A 21,350-nucleotide genomic window follows, 5' to 3' on the forward strand; every position below is an offset into this window, starting at 1 on the left:
GCCAATGTCCACCACAGAATAATCACAGGGTTTTATTCATAAAATCCCATCTTTTTCAAATTCTACTGGAGCAATGTTATTTTTGGGAACTATTTGTACACTGTGATCTAATTATTTCTAGAGCTTTCTCCTACCAAAAAGCAAACATTGAAAAAATATTTATATGCTGTATTTCTCTATGTTGTCTTAATGCCTTTGCACTTCCCTGTAAGAATTTTAGCTCTTGTGACAACTATATTTATCTGTCTTCTGCTCAGTATTAGAAACACATCACTGAACTGATGAAGCCAAAAGCAAATAGAGCATCATGTGAGTTGCCACTCTGGTAAGGCAGCAGGACAACAGAAATAGCATTGTAAGATTATTTAGCTTTTTTATTTGCACACTCCTCCACTTAATGACTGTTTTTGACAACACGACTTGAGACTGTCCTGCTCAACTGAACTATTCATTATAAGGCAGCTGCATCATGAAATTCTGGGCTGTTTTAGAGATTTTGGGTTTGTCCTCATGCTCAGGAATGCAGGAGCATGAACAGTTAAGAGTTTTAAGATGCTATTGCTAGTCACAAACACTGCTGGGCAAATACATGATGTCAATTCCTCCTTTAAAGCACAACTGCATTAATTTTAGGCAGCATGAGCTCCTGTCAGTTCCCCTCAGTCAGATTTAGTGGCATCTGCTGTGACACAAGTTTCTAGTTACAGAACCAGAAAACAGTCCTTTAAAACCAGTTTTTAAATAGTCACTATTTAGAAAAGGAAAATATTCCCAAAGCAAGTGATTAATGCATTAACAGCAGAGAGATGTCAAAATAAACGGAAGATGTCAAGTAAAATAAATAAATAAATAAATAAATAAATAAAACCCAACAAAAAAATCCCAACAGAACCCTGACAGAACTGTTGCTGGTATTTCCAGCTACTAAAGACTGCAAAATAAAATTTCTCAGTTAAAACATGCAATTTATAGAGTGAAAGTTTACCTCAGCATTTTTAATCCTTGGGAGATTAACAGCCCTCCTGAGCTTCTTCACTGATTCCGTTATTGCAGGAGTCTCTACACAATCCAATGTAGAACAGATTTTTCTGACAGTCTTAATTACATGATCTACTGCTTTATGCTGGTTCTAATAAGGAATGTATGAGAGAACAGATTGGTCTGATCACAATTGTGAAACCCAGTATTGCTTTAATGCTTTTTAATGAATTGCCAAGAAAACATCACTATGAGATGCACATCTCCGTTACACTAAACTGTGATATAATGACTGGAATGAAGAAAAAACTCAATATTGAGAACTTCCTTAGGAATGCCAAAAACACAGTAGTGCAGATCCTAGAATGGGATGCCAAGAAACATTAGGAGGTTCCCAACCCCTTTTCTATTAAAATGTTGGGAAACAATTATTTTCTAATGAGATACTAAGCTCAATTTCCCTCAAGGACTAAAAAGAAAGTGCAGTTCAAAAAAGAACATTCAATAAGTGTAAAGAAACAATGCTAAAGAAGCAGAGTTTCAATTTCAGTCCACAGGATTAAATTACACTGACACTTCTACTACTTTCACTACAGTACTGCTTCCATGATGGAACTGATCTTTTTTACTTCATTTTAATTTACTTTTGTAGGCTACTTAAGACAAAGTTGAGCTGCTCCTAATATTCTCTTTCTTCTACTCTTCCAACAGAAGAAAAGCCATTTGAGTGAAATCTGAATTATCCTAGGTTTCCTGGGTTTGTTTTTTAATGTAAGGAAAGTCTTCAACCAATTTTAAAGAACACATGCAGAAAATCAAAATATTTTCTTCAAAATAATAGTTTACTTTTTAAAGTAGGTTTCTTTCACAATAACTTCTGAGCACTTACAACTAAATAAGAGGAATAACTATTGCAATATTCTCTCACTAAGATGTAAATTGATTCCCACCCACCACTCTCCCAGACATACACTCGTGGCCTTCCTACACATGGAGAGCAAAGAAACCATTTGAATCAGGAATTTTTAAATTGAGAGCTACCTGGCAGCAATTAACTGTTCTGGTAAGAAAATAACCACAGAAGTCAGAAGACACTGTAAATATTTAAGCCATTCTTCCAAAGCTAACATATTGAAGGTAACAGCTTCTTTGTGACATGGAAAGAGAAATTTCTACTGCTTTTTTCCTCACAGGCTCTCAAATCTCAATAAAAAGACAATTGATAATTTTCAGAATGTTCAACAATGTGAAATCAAAGCTCACGTGCAAATTATTTATGGATTACCCTTCTTCACCTGGATTAGCAATCTTCAGCTACTGAATATGTAAAGGAATTCACTTCATGAAGTAAAAAATTCAAATGCAGAACTGCTGCAATTTGGAACTCATCATCACCACCTACAAACTACATGTCCCAACCTCAGAAAGCTCAATTTCCTACAAGCTCAACAAAGGGTAGAACACAAATCTGAATTGAGATGTTTTGCATTCCTCATCTCAGCCTGTGAAATCACAGCTAAACAAAGAAGCTGAAGCAGCTGCAAGAGCAAAGCAACAAAAGCACCACCATGGCAGGGAGCAGTAACAGCTCGCTCCTCTACAAAAAGGTTGTGTTCAAAACTACCCTTGAGAATGTGGTGAATCACCAGCAAGGGAATTAAATAATATTATGGGAGTATGGAAATAGCAGACAGCAGCTTGTTCAGGCCTGCATTCCTGGAGAGGCAAACAAACATAGTGGAAATGAAAAGTATTGCAATTAAGTAATTCATTTCAAGACTGGTTCAGAAACACAGTTATCTGATGTTTAAGCATTTAAGACTCCAAGTTACATTATTATCAGCAGTTAAAAGCAGCTTCTCCTTTGAGAAATGAGCAGGTTATATCCATAAGCTTTTGCAGATGGGATATTCCTCTAAACAATTCAGCATCCAAGCTGCTTTAGGCTACCGTCATACACTGAATTTTTTTGCATCACTGAATAACACAGAAAAAACCATTATTATGCTTTGTGTAGAACTGCCTTTTATGTTCCAAACATTCTTCAGTTCTAACTCCCATTGTACACAACTGTTCCTGCTCTCTATTATGCAGATTTTTATCTGTTAGTAAATACATCCTTCATGGCTGTCAATAACAGCCATAGTCAGAATTCAGACCTCTTCCGTGCTCTCCTGAATTAACCTCTTCCAGCATGTTTGGGGCAGAGGTTATTTTGCACCCCAGGACTTGGAAGTTACATTTCTAGTTGTGATTATCCCATAATAAATGGTTTGCAAGAAAAGCCAGGAAGAAAAGTAGAACAGAAATCTAAATACCCATGATTATAATCATGATTATAATTTCACATTTGACAGATTGCTTGCTCAGATTCTCAAGTTTCCCCAAGAAAACCTGCAAGTCTTTTTGCCAGCTACCTCACCAGTGGCTTTGGTCATTCTACTTTGGGTTCAGCAATAAACCTTACCTCATTCTTAAGGGCTATGTTCACTTGCTTGTGATACACCTCAAGAAGCTCTTCAATGGAAGACCTGCAAGAAATAAAAGCTCTTGAACACAAGTACAAGAACAGAACACAACCTTGGTCAGGAATTCAGCAGTGATCAGCACTTGATTATTAAAATAACCACAAAACATTACCTTATGATAGGTTCTCTGAAAGGCTTTTCTACTTTGTGGAGGTGTTTGGTTAGATGTACAGGTGTCCTGTCATCATCTTCCTGCAATAAAATATGAGGTACTAAGTCCAGTTCTCACCTTTCTATAACTTTTTAGAGAATTAATTACTAGCACCTGGGGTTTTGAAGGGGAAACATGTAAGGTGATCTCTTCAAAAGGGAAAACAAATAACTACCTAATAGCCTGTGAAATGTGTACACATGGGGACAGAGGGAAGAAACAGCCATGCCCAACTATGCACATACCAGATACTCCTTCCTTCCTCTTTGATGGTCTGATACATATTTAATTAAACTCAAAAACTGTTCCCAGCTTTTATTTAACTCTAAATTTGTTCCTTCTTTTCCAAGCCTCAAGTTTAGTCCCACTGCTAGCATACCTTTTCCAGGTATAAAATACTTGGTTCTAGTAAGGGGCATTTCCCACATTTCTGTAATTTGCCGTTCAATGTAATGTGAAAATTCAGTAACGTATTTCACTTCCTGGCAGGATAAGAGGACAGCATTTCCCAGGGCAGGCAGGCATGCTGATCTGCCAAAGCCACCCGAGGTGGCAGCCTGCAGAGCAGGAGCACTCACAGTCCGTGCCAGGTCGCTGCACATGGCGCTGTGGGTCAGCAGCTGCAGGCTGATGTCCGCGTCCCACTTGCGGCAGCTCTGGATGTACTCGTGACTTCCTATGCAGTGCTTGCTGAGAAACAAAAGCAGCCACAGTCACAACCAAAGCAGTGCTTGCCCAAAAATCACACCAAATATTCCAGGCAACCTGCTGCCATGAAGTAAGGAAATGGTGAGTCAACCTCCACGCCATCCTTGGTCTGATTTTTACTTCTGCACAAGTTTTTATACGCTATTGCAGATACCTGTACTTGTGCTAAAGCTCTTAACCACAGAGGTTAACACTGAAACCAAATATTCTAACCCAGAATGGGGCTTTTTAAACCATTGGTTTTGGAGAAAAAATACAACAAAAAAACCAAACCAAAAATCAAACCAAGAAACAAATAAAACCTTGCAAACCACAACTCCAGTTTATTAGAAAACAGTTTATCTTTTTTTTTTTTTTTTAGTTTCTGAGATTTGAAGAGTGGTCAAAAAGCTACAATACAGAAATGCTCTAGAAACATGCATCTGCATTAGAACAGAGTTGATGACAACCTACTTTGCTGTATCCCAGAGCAACTCCAAAAACTTCTGATCTTTGTGCAAAGAGTGACTCCCTTACATTTTTAAGGTTTCTTTCACACATTTAATCACTAGAGATACACTTTCCAGTAACTGTGTCACAAAAAAGCATGAAATTAAGTATTAATGAAAAAGAGTTTGCTTACTTCTGTAAAACTTCTTCTTGGCCACAGACTTTCAGGATATAGCTGCCAATGTCCACTTCATTCAAGTCATCATGCACCCAGCAAAGTGCCTGCATTATTATAAGCTCAACAGGGGAACTCACTGTTTAAAGAAATTATATCTAAAAGTTAAATACAAATCTATAGCGAGTGATATTAACTACTGTTCACTCACAAATTGTAACTATTTAATGAAATTTATTTTTATACTTGTAGAAAAGACTTTTACATTTCTATTATCACCTAAATTTCATCGTTTGAGATCTTCACTTTTCTCTCACAAAGAAAGGTATCTCATGAAACTTGACTGCCATTATAAAAAGCCCAAAAAAATCTTTAAAATTTAGGATACAGTGTAGTCACTTAACCAGAAGTGCAAACACAGTCTGCAGGACTGGGGATAGACTTTTTCTTTATTTTAAAAATTTTATTATAAATTTGCCCTATTAGCAAGGACTTCAAATAGGTAAGTGATCCCAGAAGCACTTCCAGTTTAAAAAACACTATCTGAAGACTTGGAGATTGAACTCCTCTGTTTGGCTTTTGAGGAACTGAATATCAGCTGCAGCTGAGGCAAATCCTACTGAAAGTCCTTCTCCCCTTTTTCTTTTCCACTTGTCCAGGAAAGTTCCTGCTTAGTACAGAGCAGATCTCAGTAAGCATCACCAAGCCTTTGCAAAATGCAACTCTTAGCTACCAGTACTTTTGTATCAGGAGCTAAATGCTTTTTGGAAAATAGTCTCTTTTCCCTCCAGTATCTACAGAACAAATCCCAGTCAAACCCTAAATCCATTCCCCCACAGCCACCAGCTGTCACCAACTAAAAATACAGATAAGTTTGAATGAAACAAATGCTTAAATACAAAATGCTCTCTAGCCCTCCCTACCTAGTTTCTGATTATCTCATTCAAATAATATCAAAGTGCCTCAAAATTCTGTAAAAAACCTGTTGTACAAAAGCAATTTTAGATTTCGTCAGTACCTTCAGAGCAGGGATTTTTCCCCACTCCAGGGACCTTCCTGATTTTCTCTTTTTTTTTTTTTTAAGATAGAAATATTACTACTATAGTAGATACAGAGAGGTAATGCCACAATATTTTCCATTAAGATAACACATGTGCTTCATCTCATTAACAAATGATTAATTATTACAAGCACAGATGTATACAAGCACATATCAAGAATGACTGTGTGAAATTCAAGAATAAGCAATGATGGGAAGTATAAATTCAGAAACACTTGAAGTCATTAAGACTGTTTCACTTATTATTGGATGAAATGGCTGTAACTACCTTTAGCAGAGAATATATCTGGGAGTTGATAAAGAAAAAAGATGCAGGGATAGTTCATGCAGGGATAGTTTATGCAGGGATAGTTTCTGTGCTGTAGGCACAGGCTGCACTGCCAAAGGTCTGCCAGCCCTGAAAAGCCTGCAAAGATGTTACCACCTTTTCCCTGCCCTACATCTTATTCAAAGACATTAATTTCTTGCTGACAAACAATGTTTGCTCAGACAGAGCAAACTTCCATGCAAAGTCTAATAAATGAATGCAAAATGAATCCAAATAAGCTCTAAAGTTCATCCATTTCCCTCCTAAGCCCTTTCTACAAATAGCTGTCAGAGCACTGAGAGGCTGCAGCTCCTTCTGAGAAAGACTGAAAGCCACGCTGAAGTCAAGCAGCTCTAGCATCAGGATGCCATTCCTGACCAAGAAGAGAAGGAATTGAAGATAGAGAATAACTTTAAATACCCTCATTACTAGTCACATAACCACCCTTCACCAGCTATAGAAGACAAGTAGTTGAACTGGGATTAGTTTCAGCAAAATGGAAGTAGAATGTGCAAAGAAGAAAGTATGTTGGGTTAGAGCACAAAACACATTCCAAGCCAGTCACAAAAACCACTAGAAATAAAGGGCTGAAGCCCTAACATTTTAGGCCATTTTAGCCCTACCAAAACCTTCTGTAGGAAAGGATTATGCCTGTAATATTAGCAAAGTGTAGTCTTAAGGATTAAGTGCAGAAACCCTTCCTAGGCTATATTTACAATCCACCTCATTTCTTAACAAAAGATGATTAAGTCACCACAGAATAAATGTAAGGTCCAGCAAATTAATATAGATTAAAAACACTGAGAGCTTGTTTCTCCAATAGAGCAGCAAGTTCATGTGAGTAACAGAAAAACTCCAGATCTTTTGAGAACAACCAGCTCTGAATCATCTACACTGTGAGAAGTTGAGATCCAAATGATAACCCTCACAAGTGACAGAAGTATAAAGGCAAAAAAGTTTATTACCAGTTATTTTATCAGCCAGAACTGCCAGAAGTTGACAGCATGCAGTTACAGATAAAACCACTGTGCAGTCAAGACTGCACAGAGAATATGAATTTATGTAGTACAACCAGGCAAACCTCAAAGGTCCACCCCAAACCAATATTCCTGGTTACCCACAAAACTGGGACAGCCAGTTGTGGCACATGCAATTGTGGCACATGCAACAGTATTATTTTAGTGTTTGTGCTCATAAGCATGTATTGAAGGCAAGTAATATATAGTTTTAGTGTTTATTCCTGTTCTCCAGCAGCAGTTTGCCTGAATTTTTAGATAGCCTACAAAAATTTGTTTTAAAATATGTTAGAGTGTTGAAATGAAAAATTAAATGTTAAAAATCTCAGTCCTGGTGTCACTATCCCCTCAATAACTATGAAGTAAAAAGTCTTGAAAAACTGTTTTATTCTATCCAGCTATGGACAGAGGAGGTTTGCTGGACTTTTTGTTACAGTCAATATTTTAGTTTGTTAAATTAACTCCTAAATATTTTCTGATGGAGGCACTGACCCAGAACTAGGCCTTTCCTCAGTTTCCTTTTCCACATTTCCCACAAACAACTCCTGCCCCCGAGACCCAGGGGCAAAACAAAATTACAAAATTACAATTACAAAAACTGAAAGGCATTGTCCTGGGCTGAGTTTTCAGTCTTTCACAAGCAAACTCAACTCAAGAAGCAGGAACATACCATCACATGTGAAAGTTACTGGTTGCTGGAATTCTTCGATTTCTATTGAAACCTTGATACTGGCACTCTCCCCACTTATATTTCTTTGCAGCATGATTGGACTCAGCACAAAACCTGGGTTTGTTTGCTGATCAGTATAAGGAAACTTGGTCCTCAATCTGGAAGAAGAGAAGGTTTAAGAAACATTGTAATGGAGAAGTCCAAGAGTAAAGCAAAATAACATGGTAATAACCACAAGGCAGAACAGTAAAGACTACCTCTGGCTCTCTACCTAAATTGCATGTGCAAAGCATCATTTAATTATTCTACTCTCAACAGGACATTGCCCACAATAATCATACAACTAGTAGTTAGACAGGAAAAAAATCTTAAGTGTATAATTAGGCAGGTTTTCCACATAGCTTAAAATATTTAAGAGGTCAATTCTTACAGGACAGATCGAACTTCTGCAGAAGTTAAGCTCTACAACAGTTCTTAAAAAGGTAACCCACGGTATTTTATAAAAGTTAGTTTAAAAAAAAAAACCAAAAAAAACCCAACAAGCCTCTTCACACATTTCAACTTTTAGAATTCTAATCTGAACTTAGATACCATGCAGAAGGTAGCTATTCCAAGCTATGGAAGTTGAGGAAGAGGCCTTAATTGAGGTAAAGGCTTTTATTTAGGACACAAGCAGTACAGAATGTTTACCTACAATGAATAAGCCATACTTTGAAAGCTGCTTTTAAACTTCTGCTATTTAACCTGGATAAAATAATTTAACCTTAAATTTCTGCCAATATTAAAGTAATATCATGGGAGATTAAGAACAGAACTACTCTATAAGGATAATTTATCTCATCATCTTGATTCTGGACAATAGCAAGATCCTCCAGCAAGAGCTGTCCAGTTGAAAGTCCATCAGTATTTTAAACACTGGGGCTTGAAAGAAAGGGTAACAATTAGATTTAACCAGAAAGCTCACATAGGATAGGCTTGTTGCAACACTTTGTCCTAATCATCATCAGTAAGTTTCCCATATATATGAATTTTCATTGTTTTCCTTTTCATTTCAGAAACATTCCTGCTTTAAAAAAAAAAAAATAGATGCTATCATTGAGATTCAAAGATCTCTATTTCCTTCAATTATTTATTGAATCTTGACCTCAAAAGTAAAAAAGGCAAGAGTAGTTGGTAATAAGAAAAACACAAAAAACCTAATCTCATTAAATTGCGGCAGTAAGAAAAAAATCCCACACAATCCGTAAGAAACTTCACTTCATGTTTAGGGATCAAAGCAGAGACAAGTTTAAAGGCTTTATGCTACAGAATTCCACTTGTGGAAGCAACAAAAATAAAAGGATTTAAGGGTTGGAAATCCATGGAGTGATAGGACATTGTGAGGTGTCTCAGCTAATAAGAAAAAAAAACTTTCAAACTCTTTCAACAGAAATTGTAATAAAAAACCAACGAGACAAAGAAAAATACTTTGAGGATAAAAAGGATAAAAACAAGGAAAAGTGAAAGTCACAGGACCAAAATAAGAAAGAGGACATGATAATATAATAATCTTAGTACTGAAGATCTTAACAATTCTGTTGCATTCTTGAAAAAAAAATAAACAAACCAGGACAAAACCAGGAAAAACTGAGATAAGAAAAGGAAAAAGGATACATACTGAAATCTGTCCCATCGAGAAAAAAAAATAGGACTGTTCATTTCAAGCTAACTGCAAATGAATCATTTAGCTTTTTTTTTCCTCTTCTGAAAGTTAATTCATATTCAGCCATTTCTTACTTTGTAACTGCTTCAGAAAAAGCTGACAGTTCTTGATTCTGCCCTTCAATTGCTTGGAGAAGCACGTTTTCTGTCAGCGTGCCAGTGGTCCCATTGTCTTTCTGCAACTCAAAGATAATACAGGATTTAAATAGCTGCAAACATATTCCTAAAGCCAGCAAAGCCACATGCAGATGACAGATTTTCATGAGCATGAGGTTTACTATTAGTTTTATGTCTATTTCTACATGGAGAAAACCATGTATCACTACTAACTTGAAAAGTATAGATTCACTGGAGCAGTGACTCCTTGACAGCAGGTCATTTATTTGCCAGCATCATTATCAGTTAATATTAAGTTGCAAGCAGTTCCTGGGCTCTCAGTAGTGACCTCTTGCATTTGGATTTGGCTAAATTCAGCTGAACCACAGATGGAAGAAAAACATATTTTTCCTCCAGTTCTGCAATTCAAATTCAGTGTACTTCCAGAAAGAACCACTACATATCACTGGTGCCCACGATTATCTCTTCCTACAAAGCAGGGAAATACAAGTTGAACACTGGAAGGAAATAGTATTCAAAACATGAAACTTACAACTAACCCCATGGAATCAACTTAGCACTGTTTTAATTCTTATGCCAAATGCTCCCCCATCACCTCCCAAAACTGTAAACCACAATCTTTAAAATATCCAATCCAAAAAGCAACTGCTAAAAGAGAGCCACAGTTTCAAACAGCAAAATCTAATAAATTTAAAAAACCAAAATGCAGAACTGCAGCAGGTTTTAAATCCATATCTGTTTTCTGATCCAATTCACAACACATCCATACAAAAGCTGGAGTGAGCAAAAAGCAGAGAAAAGTTGGAATAACCTGTGGAACCCAGTTGTCCATAGTATAACAGCCACCCCTAGCCTGAACGATTTGTGAAGCTCCTGCCAGATCCTCCCTGGAATAAGTTACATGACCAGTTACATCTTTCACCCAAAGATTTTACAATGCTTGTAGAAACCTTTAATCCAACCACAAGGCCAGGAACAAAGCAGACTACACTACAGTTTTTCTAAAAATCACCACAATTTATTCATATTTGAAGTAGTGATTAACTACTTAACTAGTATGTGGGTTATTTATTATTAGCCCAAGTAGTCAGCTCATTTCATTAGAGTGTATCAGACAATATAGTTAAATTAGACTCTCAGAAAAAGGGTCAAATCTGAGAAAGCCATATAATGTCAGGTCTTTTCCTTTAAGCACTTTTCCCCTTCAAATTAACTTCTTTAAGCAGTACAGCATAAACTTGGAAGAGATACAACCTATAATTGCCACCTGAATTGCACTTAAACCTAATTATTTCAGCTAAAATATTGGTTGCATGAACACTGATCAGTCAAAAGGGCAAATTCTGTGTAACTGGGGATTAGCCATACCACAGGAAACAATTAGAACAGAAAGCTGCAAAGCCATAAAACTGAAATGAGCTGCAGGAGCATGCATAATACCTTAAATTTAAACAGGTTATTCTATTGTAACATCTCAGACAAGTTCTATCACATAAAAATACTGGGCAACCTCACAAGACCTGCTAACCTGTGCAATTGTATCTAGTAAACACACTCTCTAAGCACTTGCACACCATCACCACCAGAAATCACAAGGAAAGAGGCAGGGACCACAGCCAGGGAAAGGCAAACACCTCTCTCTGATGAAGGTTAATCACCTGCTGGCTGGCACTCAACACCAAACTCAGCCACTGCAAATCAAGAAGCTGCCTCTACAAATGTTAAATTCTATTTTAAAACTCTTTAAGGAATGCTACAAATAGAAAAAAAAGCATTCAACAAGGGCCCTACTAAAATAAAGTCACACCAGTGATGAAACACCACTTTATGCCAGTGTGTGACACTTTTGAATTCCTTACAGAAAAATTTGCAGGTTATTCTACTGTTAAATTCAAAGTTTGGAGAACTAACAAGGCATGGCAACACATGCAAGCTTAGCCAGGGCAAATAATAAATTCTAATCTAATGAGCAAAGAAAAAAACAGATTTGGTTATCCATGGTTCACCTCAGGGTCACACTTGGCTGAGGAGAGAAACCTCACGTTATTACAAATATGTAATGATGGAAAAGACCTCCTGGTGGAAAACTAAGAACATCAAACACCTTATTTTCAGCTGAACTTCAACATTAATTTTTCATCACTTTTGGGAAAATAATTTCAGGACAACAAGCTCTGGCAAACGAAGAATTCTATTTAAACCCACTTGACTCAGATGGGTTTTGAGCAACAAGTAGAATTTTAATTTCTTTAACTTCCACTTGGGTCAATCTAGGAAGTCCAAAAGCTATCAGTCAAACAGGAAATAACTTGAAAGAAAGGACTTCAGGCCAAATGAGATAAATCGTTCATGTCAGCATAGGCTGCAAAAATAGAAGTGATCTGTAAATACAATTAATCTGAACAATGACAAACAAACCCAAACACCAATAAACTAACAAAAGTCAAGTTAAATAAAATTCCATGAGTATACAAAGTCACAAGACTTTGCAGCTCTGTGGAAAGCAAGACAAAACAACACATAAAAGAGGACAAAATGATGCTTCATGTCTCTGCTTTCAGAAATAAGTGACAAACAGTGAAATATCTAAATGGGAATACTAAATGTATTACTTACTAAATGTAGTTACTTCAAATATGAATATACACAAATATGAATATACACAAAATAGGCAATAATAGGAATAGATACAAATAGATACTTCACCAAAACAAAGCAATATATTGATTCAGGCATTAAACAGATAGATAGTCATAAGTTTTGATAGAATCAAAATACTAATATTTTTTTCTAAAGGGGCAGCAAGACTGAGTTTTTCAGGAAGTGTTTAGGGGGAATGATCCTGACTCATTAAGATGTAAGACTTAAAAGTATACTTTGAAGAACATAAAAACCTGGGGTAAACTGGGTTAAATACAAGAAAACTGCCAAAAAATAGAGGCTACATAACTCAACTTTCTATTATATGGAGTGGAAAATTATTTAAACTAGAAAACAAAGTAGAAGCACAGGATAGGCAAAAGAGAGACTATCCAGGTTATATTTCAAGGATCTCTAATTGAGAGATTCATCTTTAAATCTATTTATTTTCTTCTTTAATAACTCAGCAGAAACAACTCTGGTAACTCACAATCCTGTATCATCACCTACCTTCATAACACAGGCTAGAACTGGAGTGTCTGGAGGGGCACAAGTGGAAAGTAAATCTCAAACCTTCAATTGGGCATTCACTGCAGAAGTCTGCTACAAATTAAGAACTTGTTTGAAAAAGATGGTGACTTAATGAAAATAAATTGCCTACAGAATTGATGTAAAAATAAAGCAAATTCAATAAAAGAGCCCCAAGCAGGATGGCCCTGCCTGTCATGAGGGTTTATTGCTGATGTACAAGGCACGTGGTACCCTGTGCTCTCATACAGAGAGCTAAAATTCTCATAAGTCATCTTCAAAAAAAATAGAAAAGCAAAGAGAAGCTCTCACACAGAGCCTGCAGTGAAAGCTGACAGAAAGTCACCATCTCTTGTAACATGTTGAGGTAAACATCAAAATGATTCTTTCATCTTAAGTACCTGCTGTTCCATCCTGAAAGAAGAACATTTGCTAAGAGCTAGTTACAAATGTGTTCTGCTGAAAATCAGATGACTGATGAGGAGGAGCTGGAACAGCCTTTAAATCAAAAGTGGCAGGAAGAAAAGAGCACATGTGAAGGCAGAGCTTGAACTTCATTTAAGAACCAGGAGTCAGTACATGACATGCAAATAGCAGGAGACTGGACCTTATCAACTGGAAAGACCCTTTGAAATCCCACATTCTTGAAAAAACCTGGAATGTATAAAGCCAGATTGCATTCAGCAACAGTCAAACATTACTTCCTACAGACACCACCTGAGAAGCACTGCTCCAGTGTAGCCCAGTTATTAGCCAGGAGTTAATTACAGCCAACCAACCAGCACAGACAAACTGACAAACACATCACCAGGTGACACAGCAAACTGAGAAACAAACTGCTGTAGAGCCCAAAGTTACATGCCTCTCCAAATACTACTAAATAACAGAGCTAAAGTATCACAGCTCAACAGCAAGTGGGGGGAAAAAAAAATTCAGTCAGACCCAAGAGCTGTACACACGGCACAAAACCAGAGATAAATGCATTTTTTGGGTTTCAGGGTGGCTTTTATTCCTTCTCCACTGGCCTTCTACTGAAGTTTTGCCAGAATGCTGACACCTAACCCAGAAAAAACAGGAAATCCTTCGAATGAGGGGCCAAAAATTTCACTTCAATGGAAATTTAGACAGCCTTTTAGGCCAGAGTCTAGTAAATATTCCTATTTCTGAGAAAAAAACCTCCTCCAGTCTGGGGGCGGGGAGGGAAGATATAAGGAATTATTTGGAAAATATCCTTGAGTGATAACAGTTGGTTTTTTACAGCATGTCCCTAGCCTATTAAAAACACCAAGAAAAACAACACCTAAGATTTAAAACATCTGTAAACCAAAGTCTCCAAAGCAAACAGTTTAATTCCCATTCTCTAACCAGTTCCTCCAAATACAATTTTTTTGGCCATTATCACACTTGCCAGGGCACTGGCTTTTCCACTGAAAACTTCTCCACTTCTCTTTTAGTCCTCCAAAAAAAACGCCAATACCCAGAAGTATTCATATCCACTTTCTAGTGAGCTGACTAATATTTTAAAACACAATGTGGGTGGTTTTTTGTGGTGCAATTATCACAGAAAAAAATAAAAATATAGAAAAATTTAAATAACCTACAGTTCTCTTACTGGACCTGGGAAAAAGTAGGATGCCCTAATGGGGTGTAATTAAGCAGGTGAGAAGGTGAGACTGTGACAGTATTGATCACCTGCTGCACAGTTTGCTTTTGACACCAACTGCATGTGCTCCATGTTCAAAGATAGGAGTGCCACAACTAAAGCCCCCGTGGAGAGTTTGGTTTTGAATGTTTCATTAAAGTGATCCTAGAGAAGAATCTCTCAAACATCTTTTTGCCCTGCCTGATAAAAGTCACATCACACAAAGATGGTTTGCCTTCTTCTAGAGCAGTACAGAGTTTCTGACCCAACAGCTACTCCACCACCCAGCACAAAAGCAAAAGTTCTGTCTAGCATTTCTACACAGAAGGAAGGCTTTCTACCCTGGTCTTGTAAAAGGCAAGATAAAACTTCTAGTGCTTAGCTCACCACCTTTTTATTTCACAGCATCACTGAATTGCTCAAAAAATTGAAATATTTATCAATATGATTTAGGCACTTTATTGTGCTGAGTATTATTTCTTTTTCTTACTGGAGCGTTGAGTTGAAAACCAGCAATTTCCCCAGTAAATGTGGAAGGATTACACCAGGGCCAAGGTATTTTGGGAGATAATTCAGTAGTACTGATCAATTTTCTGAATAGCACTAATACATATGCCATAATATCATTATTTGGTCACTGCTCAAGCCAAGCAATACGCATAAAATAAATAACAGACCTTAAAGCGCCTTTAAATACTGTCATTAATCTTTACTGTTACACTGCAATTTCAAGATACTGATTGACATACCTGTGATGTTTGGCCCTGTAACTTTGCAAGCTGAGTTGTTCTCATGTTTAAGGACTGACTCCTTGTGACTGTGGCTCCAGAAGATTTCCCATTAACCTTTCTTTCCAGGTGACAATTTAGTAACAGCTTTTCTTCCAACAGAACAGCATCCCACGGATCTTCAGCAGTCATACCTGAAGGCCTCTCTCCATCACCCTCTGCCTTGTTTAGAGTCTCCACAGTGTCCACTTTTGGTTTACTCAGAGGATCCAAATCCAGCCAGTCGAATTTACTGACATCCCCACAGCTCTCTGAGGCCGGCAGGTTGGACACTGCAGACTTTATGGAAGTCATTTCTAGGTCTGTGCTTGACTTCCCGTTCCTCAGGAACTCTGAAGTGCTTGCAATTTTGTCAAATACTTTTGCCATTTCTGGTGTGAGTACTGGAGGGTAGAAAGGTAGGCCTCCATGTGGATGGAAAGGTGTGGTAGCTGCCACAGGGTAGGAAATGTATTGTGACTGTCTAGGAAGACCAAGATAAATAGGCTCTCTAGGGGGATAGGATGACATACTTGGATGGAATCCATTCTGAAATACACCAGTCTGTTTTGTGTAAGAAGCTGAGGTGTAAATAGGAGGTAAAGTGCATGTCACAGGTGCTGGTATTCCAGGTGTCCACTGTCTCCTCTGACCCGTGGGCCCAAGATAAAATTGTGAAGACACAGATGAGCTCAAAATAGGACTTGCTGGTAACGTAGGTACTTTACTAGATTCAAAATTGTCATCCAGCAGCAGTTTCTCTAGTTCAGCATGAGTAAGCTTCTCTATGTCAATGGTACTTAGTTTATCTTCCATGCTCTTGGCATCAGCCTCTGGAAACACCATGAGATCATGGTCCTGCTTGTTATGAGTCTGTGCTTTTTGTCTGGGGCTGCTCAAAGAGTGAAAGGTTTGTTTATTACCAGCTACACCTCTTTCTTTCTGCATCTTGGCTAATGCCTCAGCTTCCATCTGCAGTGCCTCCTCTTTGTCCACATCTTTTGCCCTTGGGGCTGACAGAGAAGGTGAGGAGCGCTGTTTGAATCCATTGCTGCTGGATATCTGGGCCATGCCGCAGGAGCAGATGTCCATGTAAAGCAGCAACACTTCCCTTGCACTGGCTGTCCACCCTTGGCTTCAGAGCAGATTCAGCAGACCTGAAAAGGAAAAGAAACATTAGAAACACATGCAACAAATCATATGTGGACAACTACTGTCACACACCACCAGCTGACTGAGTTGCACATGTCCTTCAGAAACCCAGCATGTAAAACTCTGAAGAGGCCAATTTGTGTTTATCTGAGGGGAGGGAGTGTCAAACTTAAAAAGAAGCCACACAAATAAATTCATGGTCACTGAATTATGCAAGACCCATTAATTTTTCTTACTCTGCCCACTGGTGCTAGTAAGCACTTGGTTGCTTTTTGCCCCACTAGACCCAAGACACACAAGAGGCACCCTCAGGTACGTAGCGGTTTTCAGACTTGAGCAATTACACAGGTGCAACCTTGGGAGCAGAAGTCATTCTAAAGACTATACAAATATAGCATTGATAAAGCACATTATCAAGAGGACTTCCACCTTACTTCACTAGATTACAAACCAGACCTTTCAAACTGCTGTACCATGATTGGAACAGTCATAATGACACTGAAGGACCTCTCTTCCTTTGGAAAATATTGTACTTTACCCTCTTAAAAATAATGCTTATGAAATGGTATTTCTTGGACAAGCAAAAGAAGCTATTTAAGTACAGCTGCTCATTGACTAATCTCTTTAACAGTCCTTTACAGGAAGTGTCATTCACTACTAGGTAAGGAAAGAAACTCCAAAAGGTCACTTTTGCTTAAGGCCACCACCAAGAAAATGGTATTTTACATTTCTCCAATTCCAGTCTTGTGTTTAGGACTATAATACAACTTCCCATATTCACCACAATCTCTATGCAGACTCTTTAATAAAACAATCTTGCAAGAGATTACCACAAGAACTGTATTATTTTTCAGCATTACTTCTACTTTATTCTACAGCTTTTTGCACACAGCAGGGTCTGAGCTGAGGAGATAAGATGGATAAGATGTCTTCCAGCAACAGCCAGTAAGCACACCGAGCAGCAAGATAAAAATCAGGAATAATGAGTTTCTGCGAGGAAGGTTACATAAGCAGCAATCCTCATTAAAACACAGTTTCACTGAACTAGATGAGCCTTATAGATGGAAATCATTCTGGGTTTAAATCATGCAACAATCTACAAATTAAGAATTCTCTGCAGCAAATAAGGCAGATAAGTCAAAATTCTTTATGTTCTCTTTCAATTCACACCCATTAGAAGGGTTTGGATTTTAGATAGGGTTTTTTCCCCTCCTTGAATCAAACCAGCCTCAAACAAAGTGACTGTATATCTCTGGACTCCCCACACAGACAGCAAGATTCTTAGCAGATTTATAACAGATTCTTTAAATTCCTTAAGTCTGGCCAAGCTTTAGTTTATCTACTTCATTTCAATGGCTTATAGTGTGAAGGACAGATATCTTTATAAGAGGTTCTATACATTTCAGCTCAGTCTGAAGACAAATCCAAGTGAAACCCTTCACAAAGAAAAATTAAATCAGAAATGATGTTACAGTTACAAGATTTACACAAAAGAGGATGTCTTCAGGAAGACTGAAACAGTGACAGACTAACAGAATTATAAAACCCTGAAAACCACACAACTCAAGTCCTGAGGCATAAAGTCTTAAGGAGGAGCTTTGGAAGTTACAGGTATGAATCAAGCCACAGGATAATGATGTAAATATTCAGCACAGACAAAGTCTACAGAAAAAATGTGACACCAGAGCCTCTTCTGTACAGTATATGAAGCTGCAGAATTTGACACCCATTAAAGCCATAAATATTGCCATTAGGAAGAAGTCTTGTCCTGTCTGATGCCTATCTCGAGAGCTCAGCATAAAACACAATCAGAAAATAAATTTTAAAACCCCAAAACTATTTTGCTGGGTTCCTTTATAGACAATGCAGGCCTCTGGTCCCATTAATGGCACAATTGTGGCCTTCAATTATTTACCACACTCCTGTTAGCAGAACAATCATACTAAAACTTCTCCTGAAGGTGTATTGAGTATTTTGTAGATGGTCTAAGCCTACAGCCACAGATAATACCCTAATGAGAAGTCTCATATACTTGACACCACCTTCTCAGACTGTCCAGAAAGCTAAGCTGCTTTAATCTCTTCATTAATTTACAGCTGGTTTAAACTGCTATGTCAGATTTTTAGATGCAAGAACACCCTGACTTACAAAGTCCTCTCAAGAATTCCAAGAAGCAGCAGCCTGAGGTAAGTGCAGTTTGCAGTTTTCAGTCTTGCTGTTTCCTAAGGATTCTAAAGAGCAGCTGGGCTTTTTCCTGAACTTTATTCAAAAGAATAAAATAGAATCATACTTTCCAAGACTATTCAGAACTGCTTGGTCTACAATTTACAAGATTATCAATCCATTGAGGTGCTGCTTGATTTTTTCTTTAACAGCTAAAAAAAAAATTATACGATCTTTAAAGTATTTATATAAAAATAACAGTCAGCTCTTAAAAGAAAAAAAAAAAAGCCTTATTTGTCTGCTGAAATCAATGGCCTTGATCTCCATACCAGCAAGCAGTCTCCTGCTCACAAGGAGGGTCACTTGTTCCACGAAGTCACAACTGCAGATAAACACACATTCCTCAGCTCTCAGAAACATGGGGCACAGCTACCACAGCACCTTCATCCACAACATCAGGAGAATCCCAGTCATGCAGTAATTGCTTGTTTATCTCACAATTTCACGTTGCACTGCTGTATTTTGGTCAGTTTCTGACAGCACACTTGCACTGACAAATCCAGTGACTTCCAGCACTCAAGAGAGAAGGTTATTGTTAGTGTTTATCTGAAAAATTGAATTCCAGCCTTATTCTTTGTAAGACAGCCTCAACAGCACACATACACATAATGGGATTGCTGTATCTAAGTCCTGTCCTTGAGAAACTCCTAAAGTCAGTGTATAAATTTCTGTCAAATTTTGTAAGTAGACTGAAGGGTTTTTTTCAAAGTTTGACATAAAACAAACCGATACAAAATATCTCATAAAATTGCAATCTTTTGGCAAAACTTTATCCTGCATGCCAGCTCTAAGCAGTAAATTCATATAACACATCAGAAGAAAAGCTCCCTAGGCATAAGCATGATTAAAATACTGACAGACCTCCTTTTAAATGCTAACCATGCAGTATTAGTTAACTTTTTCATGTAAGTTTAGCTTCACTTTGAACCTCTCACTTTGCAGCCATTTAAGTTCAAAGGCAGAGAGTGAGCAGAATTTAAAGTTCTCCAACATTTACAAAGAGAAGGGCAAATTCCATCAGGATCATCTATCAGCAGGGAACTCCTCAAACACTCAGAAAAATAAGTTTCAATTCAAATCCTGGAATCCTGAACCATTACTGAGCAAGCTATAGGAACTCACCAGAAGTTTGCAACAACTGGAGGTCACTGAAGACCCAGAAGTGATCTGGGTCTGTACAGGTCTGGCTTTACAGAGCTAAGACTGCTCTCATCTGAACTGCTGCACACTATTTTAAGTAACAGTAATAATCAGTTTTCAGCTGTCAATCTGTTCACCTTCAAGAGCCCTCCTCTTGCCAAGCACTCTAAGAACGTGAGAAACATTTCATTTATTTTTAAAGGAAAGCCAGAAGCAATTGAAGAGATTATAACAGAAATTCAGAAGTGATAAAACAATCCCCTACACCACTTACTTGTCCCCTAATTTTGAAATTAAAAAGACACATTCATATTTGGGTGAAGTCACCACATTTCCAGTGCTCTAGCAGAACATCACCCGCTTCCTTTAAAAGTGGGTCTAAAACCTCAACCACACCATTTATTTACAGCCCTGACCAAGGGTAATGTCCCTTGCAGTCAGATTTCACTCATTTGGAGCAGTATTTTCCTTCTCAACCAGCTGTGATCTGACAGGAGTCTGCAGACTCCTTTGGCTCTGGTCTAGCAGGGTTTCTGCAAGAGCAACACTTCCTTGGTAACAATTATACATAAATGTGTTTAGAGCCTAAAGTTAATCCAGCAAGAAAACTTATTAATACTCAAGAACCAAGAAACTGGAAGATGCCTGACCATCTCCTTCAGATCAAAGCCTCTACATGGAATGGAAATGAATTTTAAACCAGATTTTCACTTAGACAGGCTTAAATATTAAAAAAAAAAATAGATATGCAGTAGCTTAGCAAATACATAAAATGGAAGCAGGAAGAAATTTCTTTCCAATAAGGAATTTATAGTTTTCTGGTAAGAAGCTTCAGGGAACCAATAGAGGACATTACAACTCTACCAGGACAAAGACTCCCAAAATCAAAATTAGTTTCCTATCTTAATGAGGAAGGGATGACTTCAGCAGACATAAATCGTTTTACCTTAAGCAGAGGTAATCTCACCATCTGCTCATGTACATGTCACCATTCTTCTCTATTCCAGATGAGTTGCACAGCTTTCTTCCCAAAAGCTCCCAAGGCTTGTAATACCCTATTTATAATTTGTTCTACGCAAGCACAGAACGTATTATTTGCTAATTTCTTCACAAGAAGTACTTTATAGTTATCAGAAATCAGTGCACATGAATTCCCTGGAGTCCAAGCACTAAATACAGAAGCAATGATAACAAGTCAGGCCATTTCCTGCATTCCTTATAAAGTAAGGCTCTGGCATACAGTAGCCAGCGCTTCCTCAAAACAAGTGCAATTTTCAAAGTAACTTTGAGGTTATTTTGCCATTAAAGAAACCAAAAATAAAAATACTTGAAGCATTTGCCTCACATTGCATCATAGCTAACTTAGGAATTAACAAATCTTGCCTGCATACCAGAGACAGTAGCAGTTTTATGGGAAA

At 37.7% G+C, this 21,350-nt stretch overlaps 1 protein-coding gene across 1 annotated transcript in view; it reads right to left on the reverse strand.

Annotated features, from left to right (window-relative positions):
• PIK3C2A (phosphatidylinositol-4-phosphate 3-kinase catalytic subunit type 2 alpha) overlaps positions 1 to 21,350 on the reverse strand; it is a 50,570-nt gene that overhangs the window by 22,636 nt on the left and 6,584 nt on the right. Inside the window, exons 2-9 of the mRNA XM_066552127.1 lie at positions 15,400 to 16,574; positions 9,799 to 9,899; positions 8,023 to 8,180; positions 4,988 to 5,108; positions 4,236 to 4,347; positions 3,619 to 3,698; positions 3,446 to 3,509; positions 986 to 1,129 (exon numbers count right to left, since the gene is read on the reverse strand). Coding sequence (XP_066408224.1) covers positions 986 to 1,129; positions 3,446 to 3,509; positions 3,619 to 3,698; positions 4,236 to 4,347; positions 4,988 to 5,108; positions 8,023 to 8,180; positions 9,799 to 9,899; positions 15,400 to 16,509 — 1,890 coding nt within the window. The 5' untranslated portion in view covers positions 16,510 to 16,574. The remainder of the gene's footprint in view (positions 1 to 985; positions 1,130 to 3,445; positions 3,510 to 3,618; positions 3,699 to 4,235; positions 4,348 to 4,987; positions 5,109 to 8,022; positions 8,181 to 9,798; positions 9,900 to 15,399; positions 16,575 to 21,350) is intronic.

This window comes from Molothrus aeneus, chromosome 6 (assembly GCF_037042795.1).
Source record: "Molothrus aeneus isolate 106 chromosome 6, BPBGC_Maene_1.0, whole genome shotgun sequence".
NCBI lineage: Eukaryota > Metazoa > Chordata > Aves > Passeriformes > Icteridae > Molothrus > Molothrus aeneus.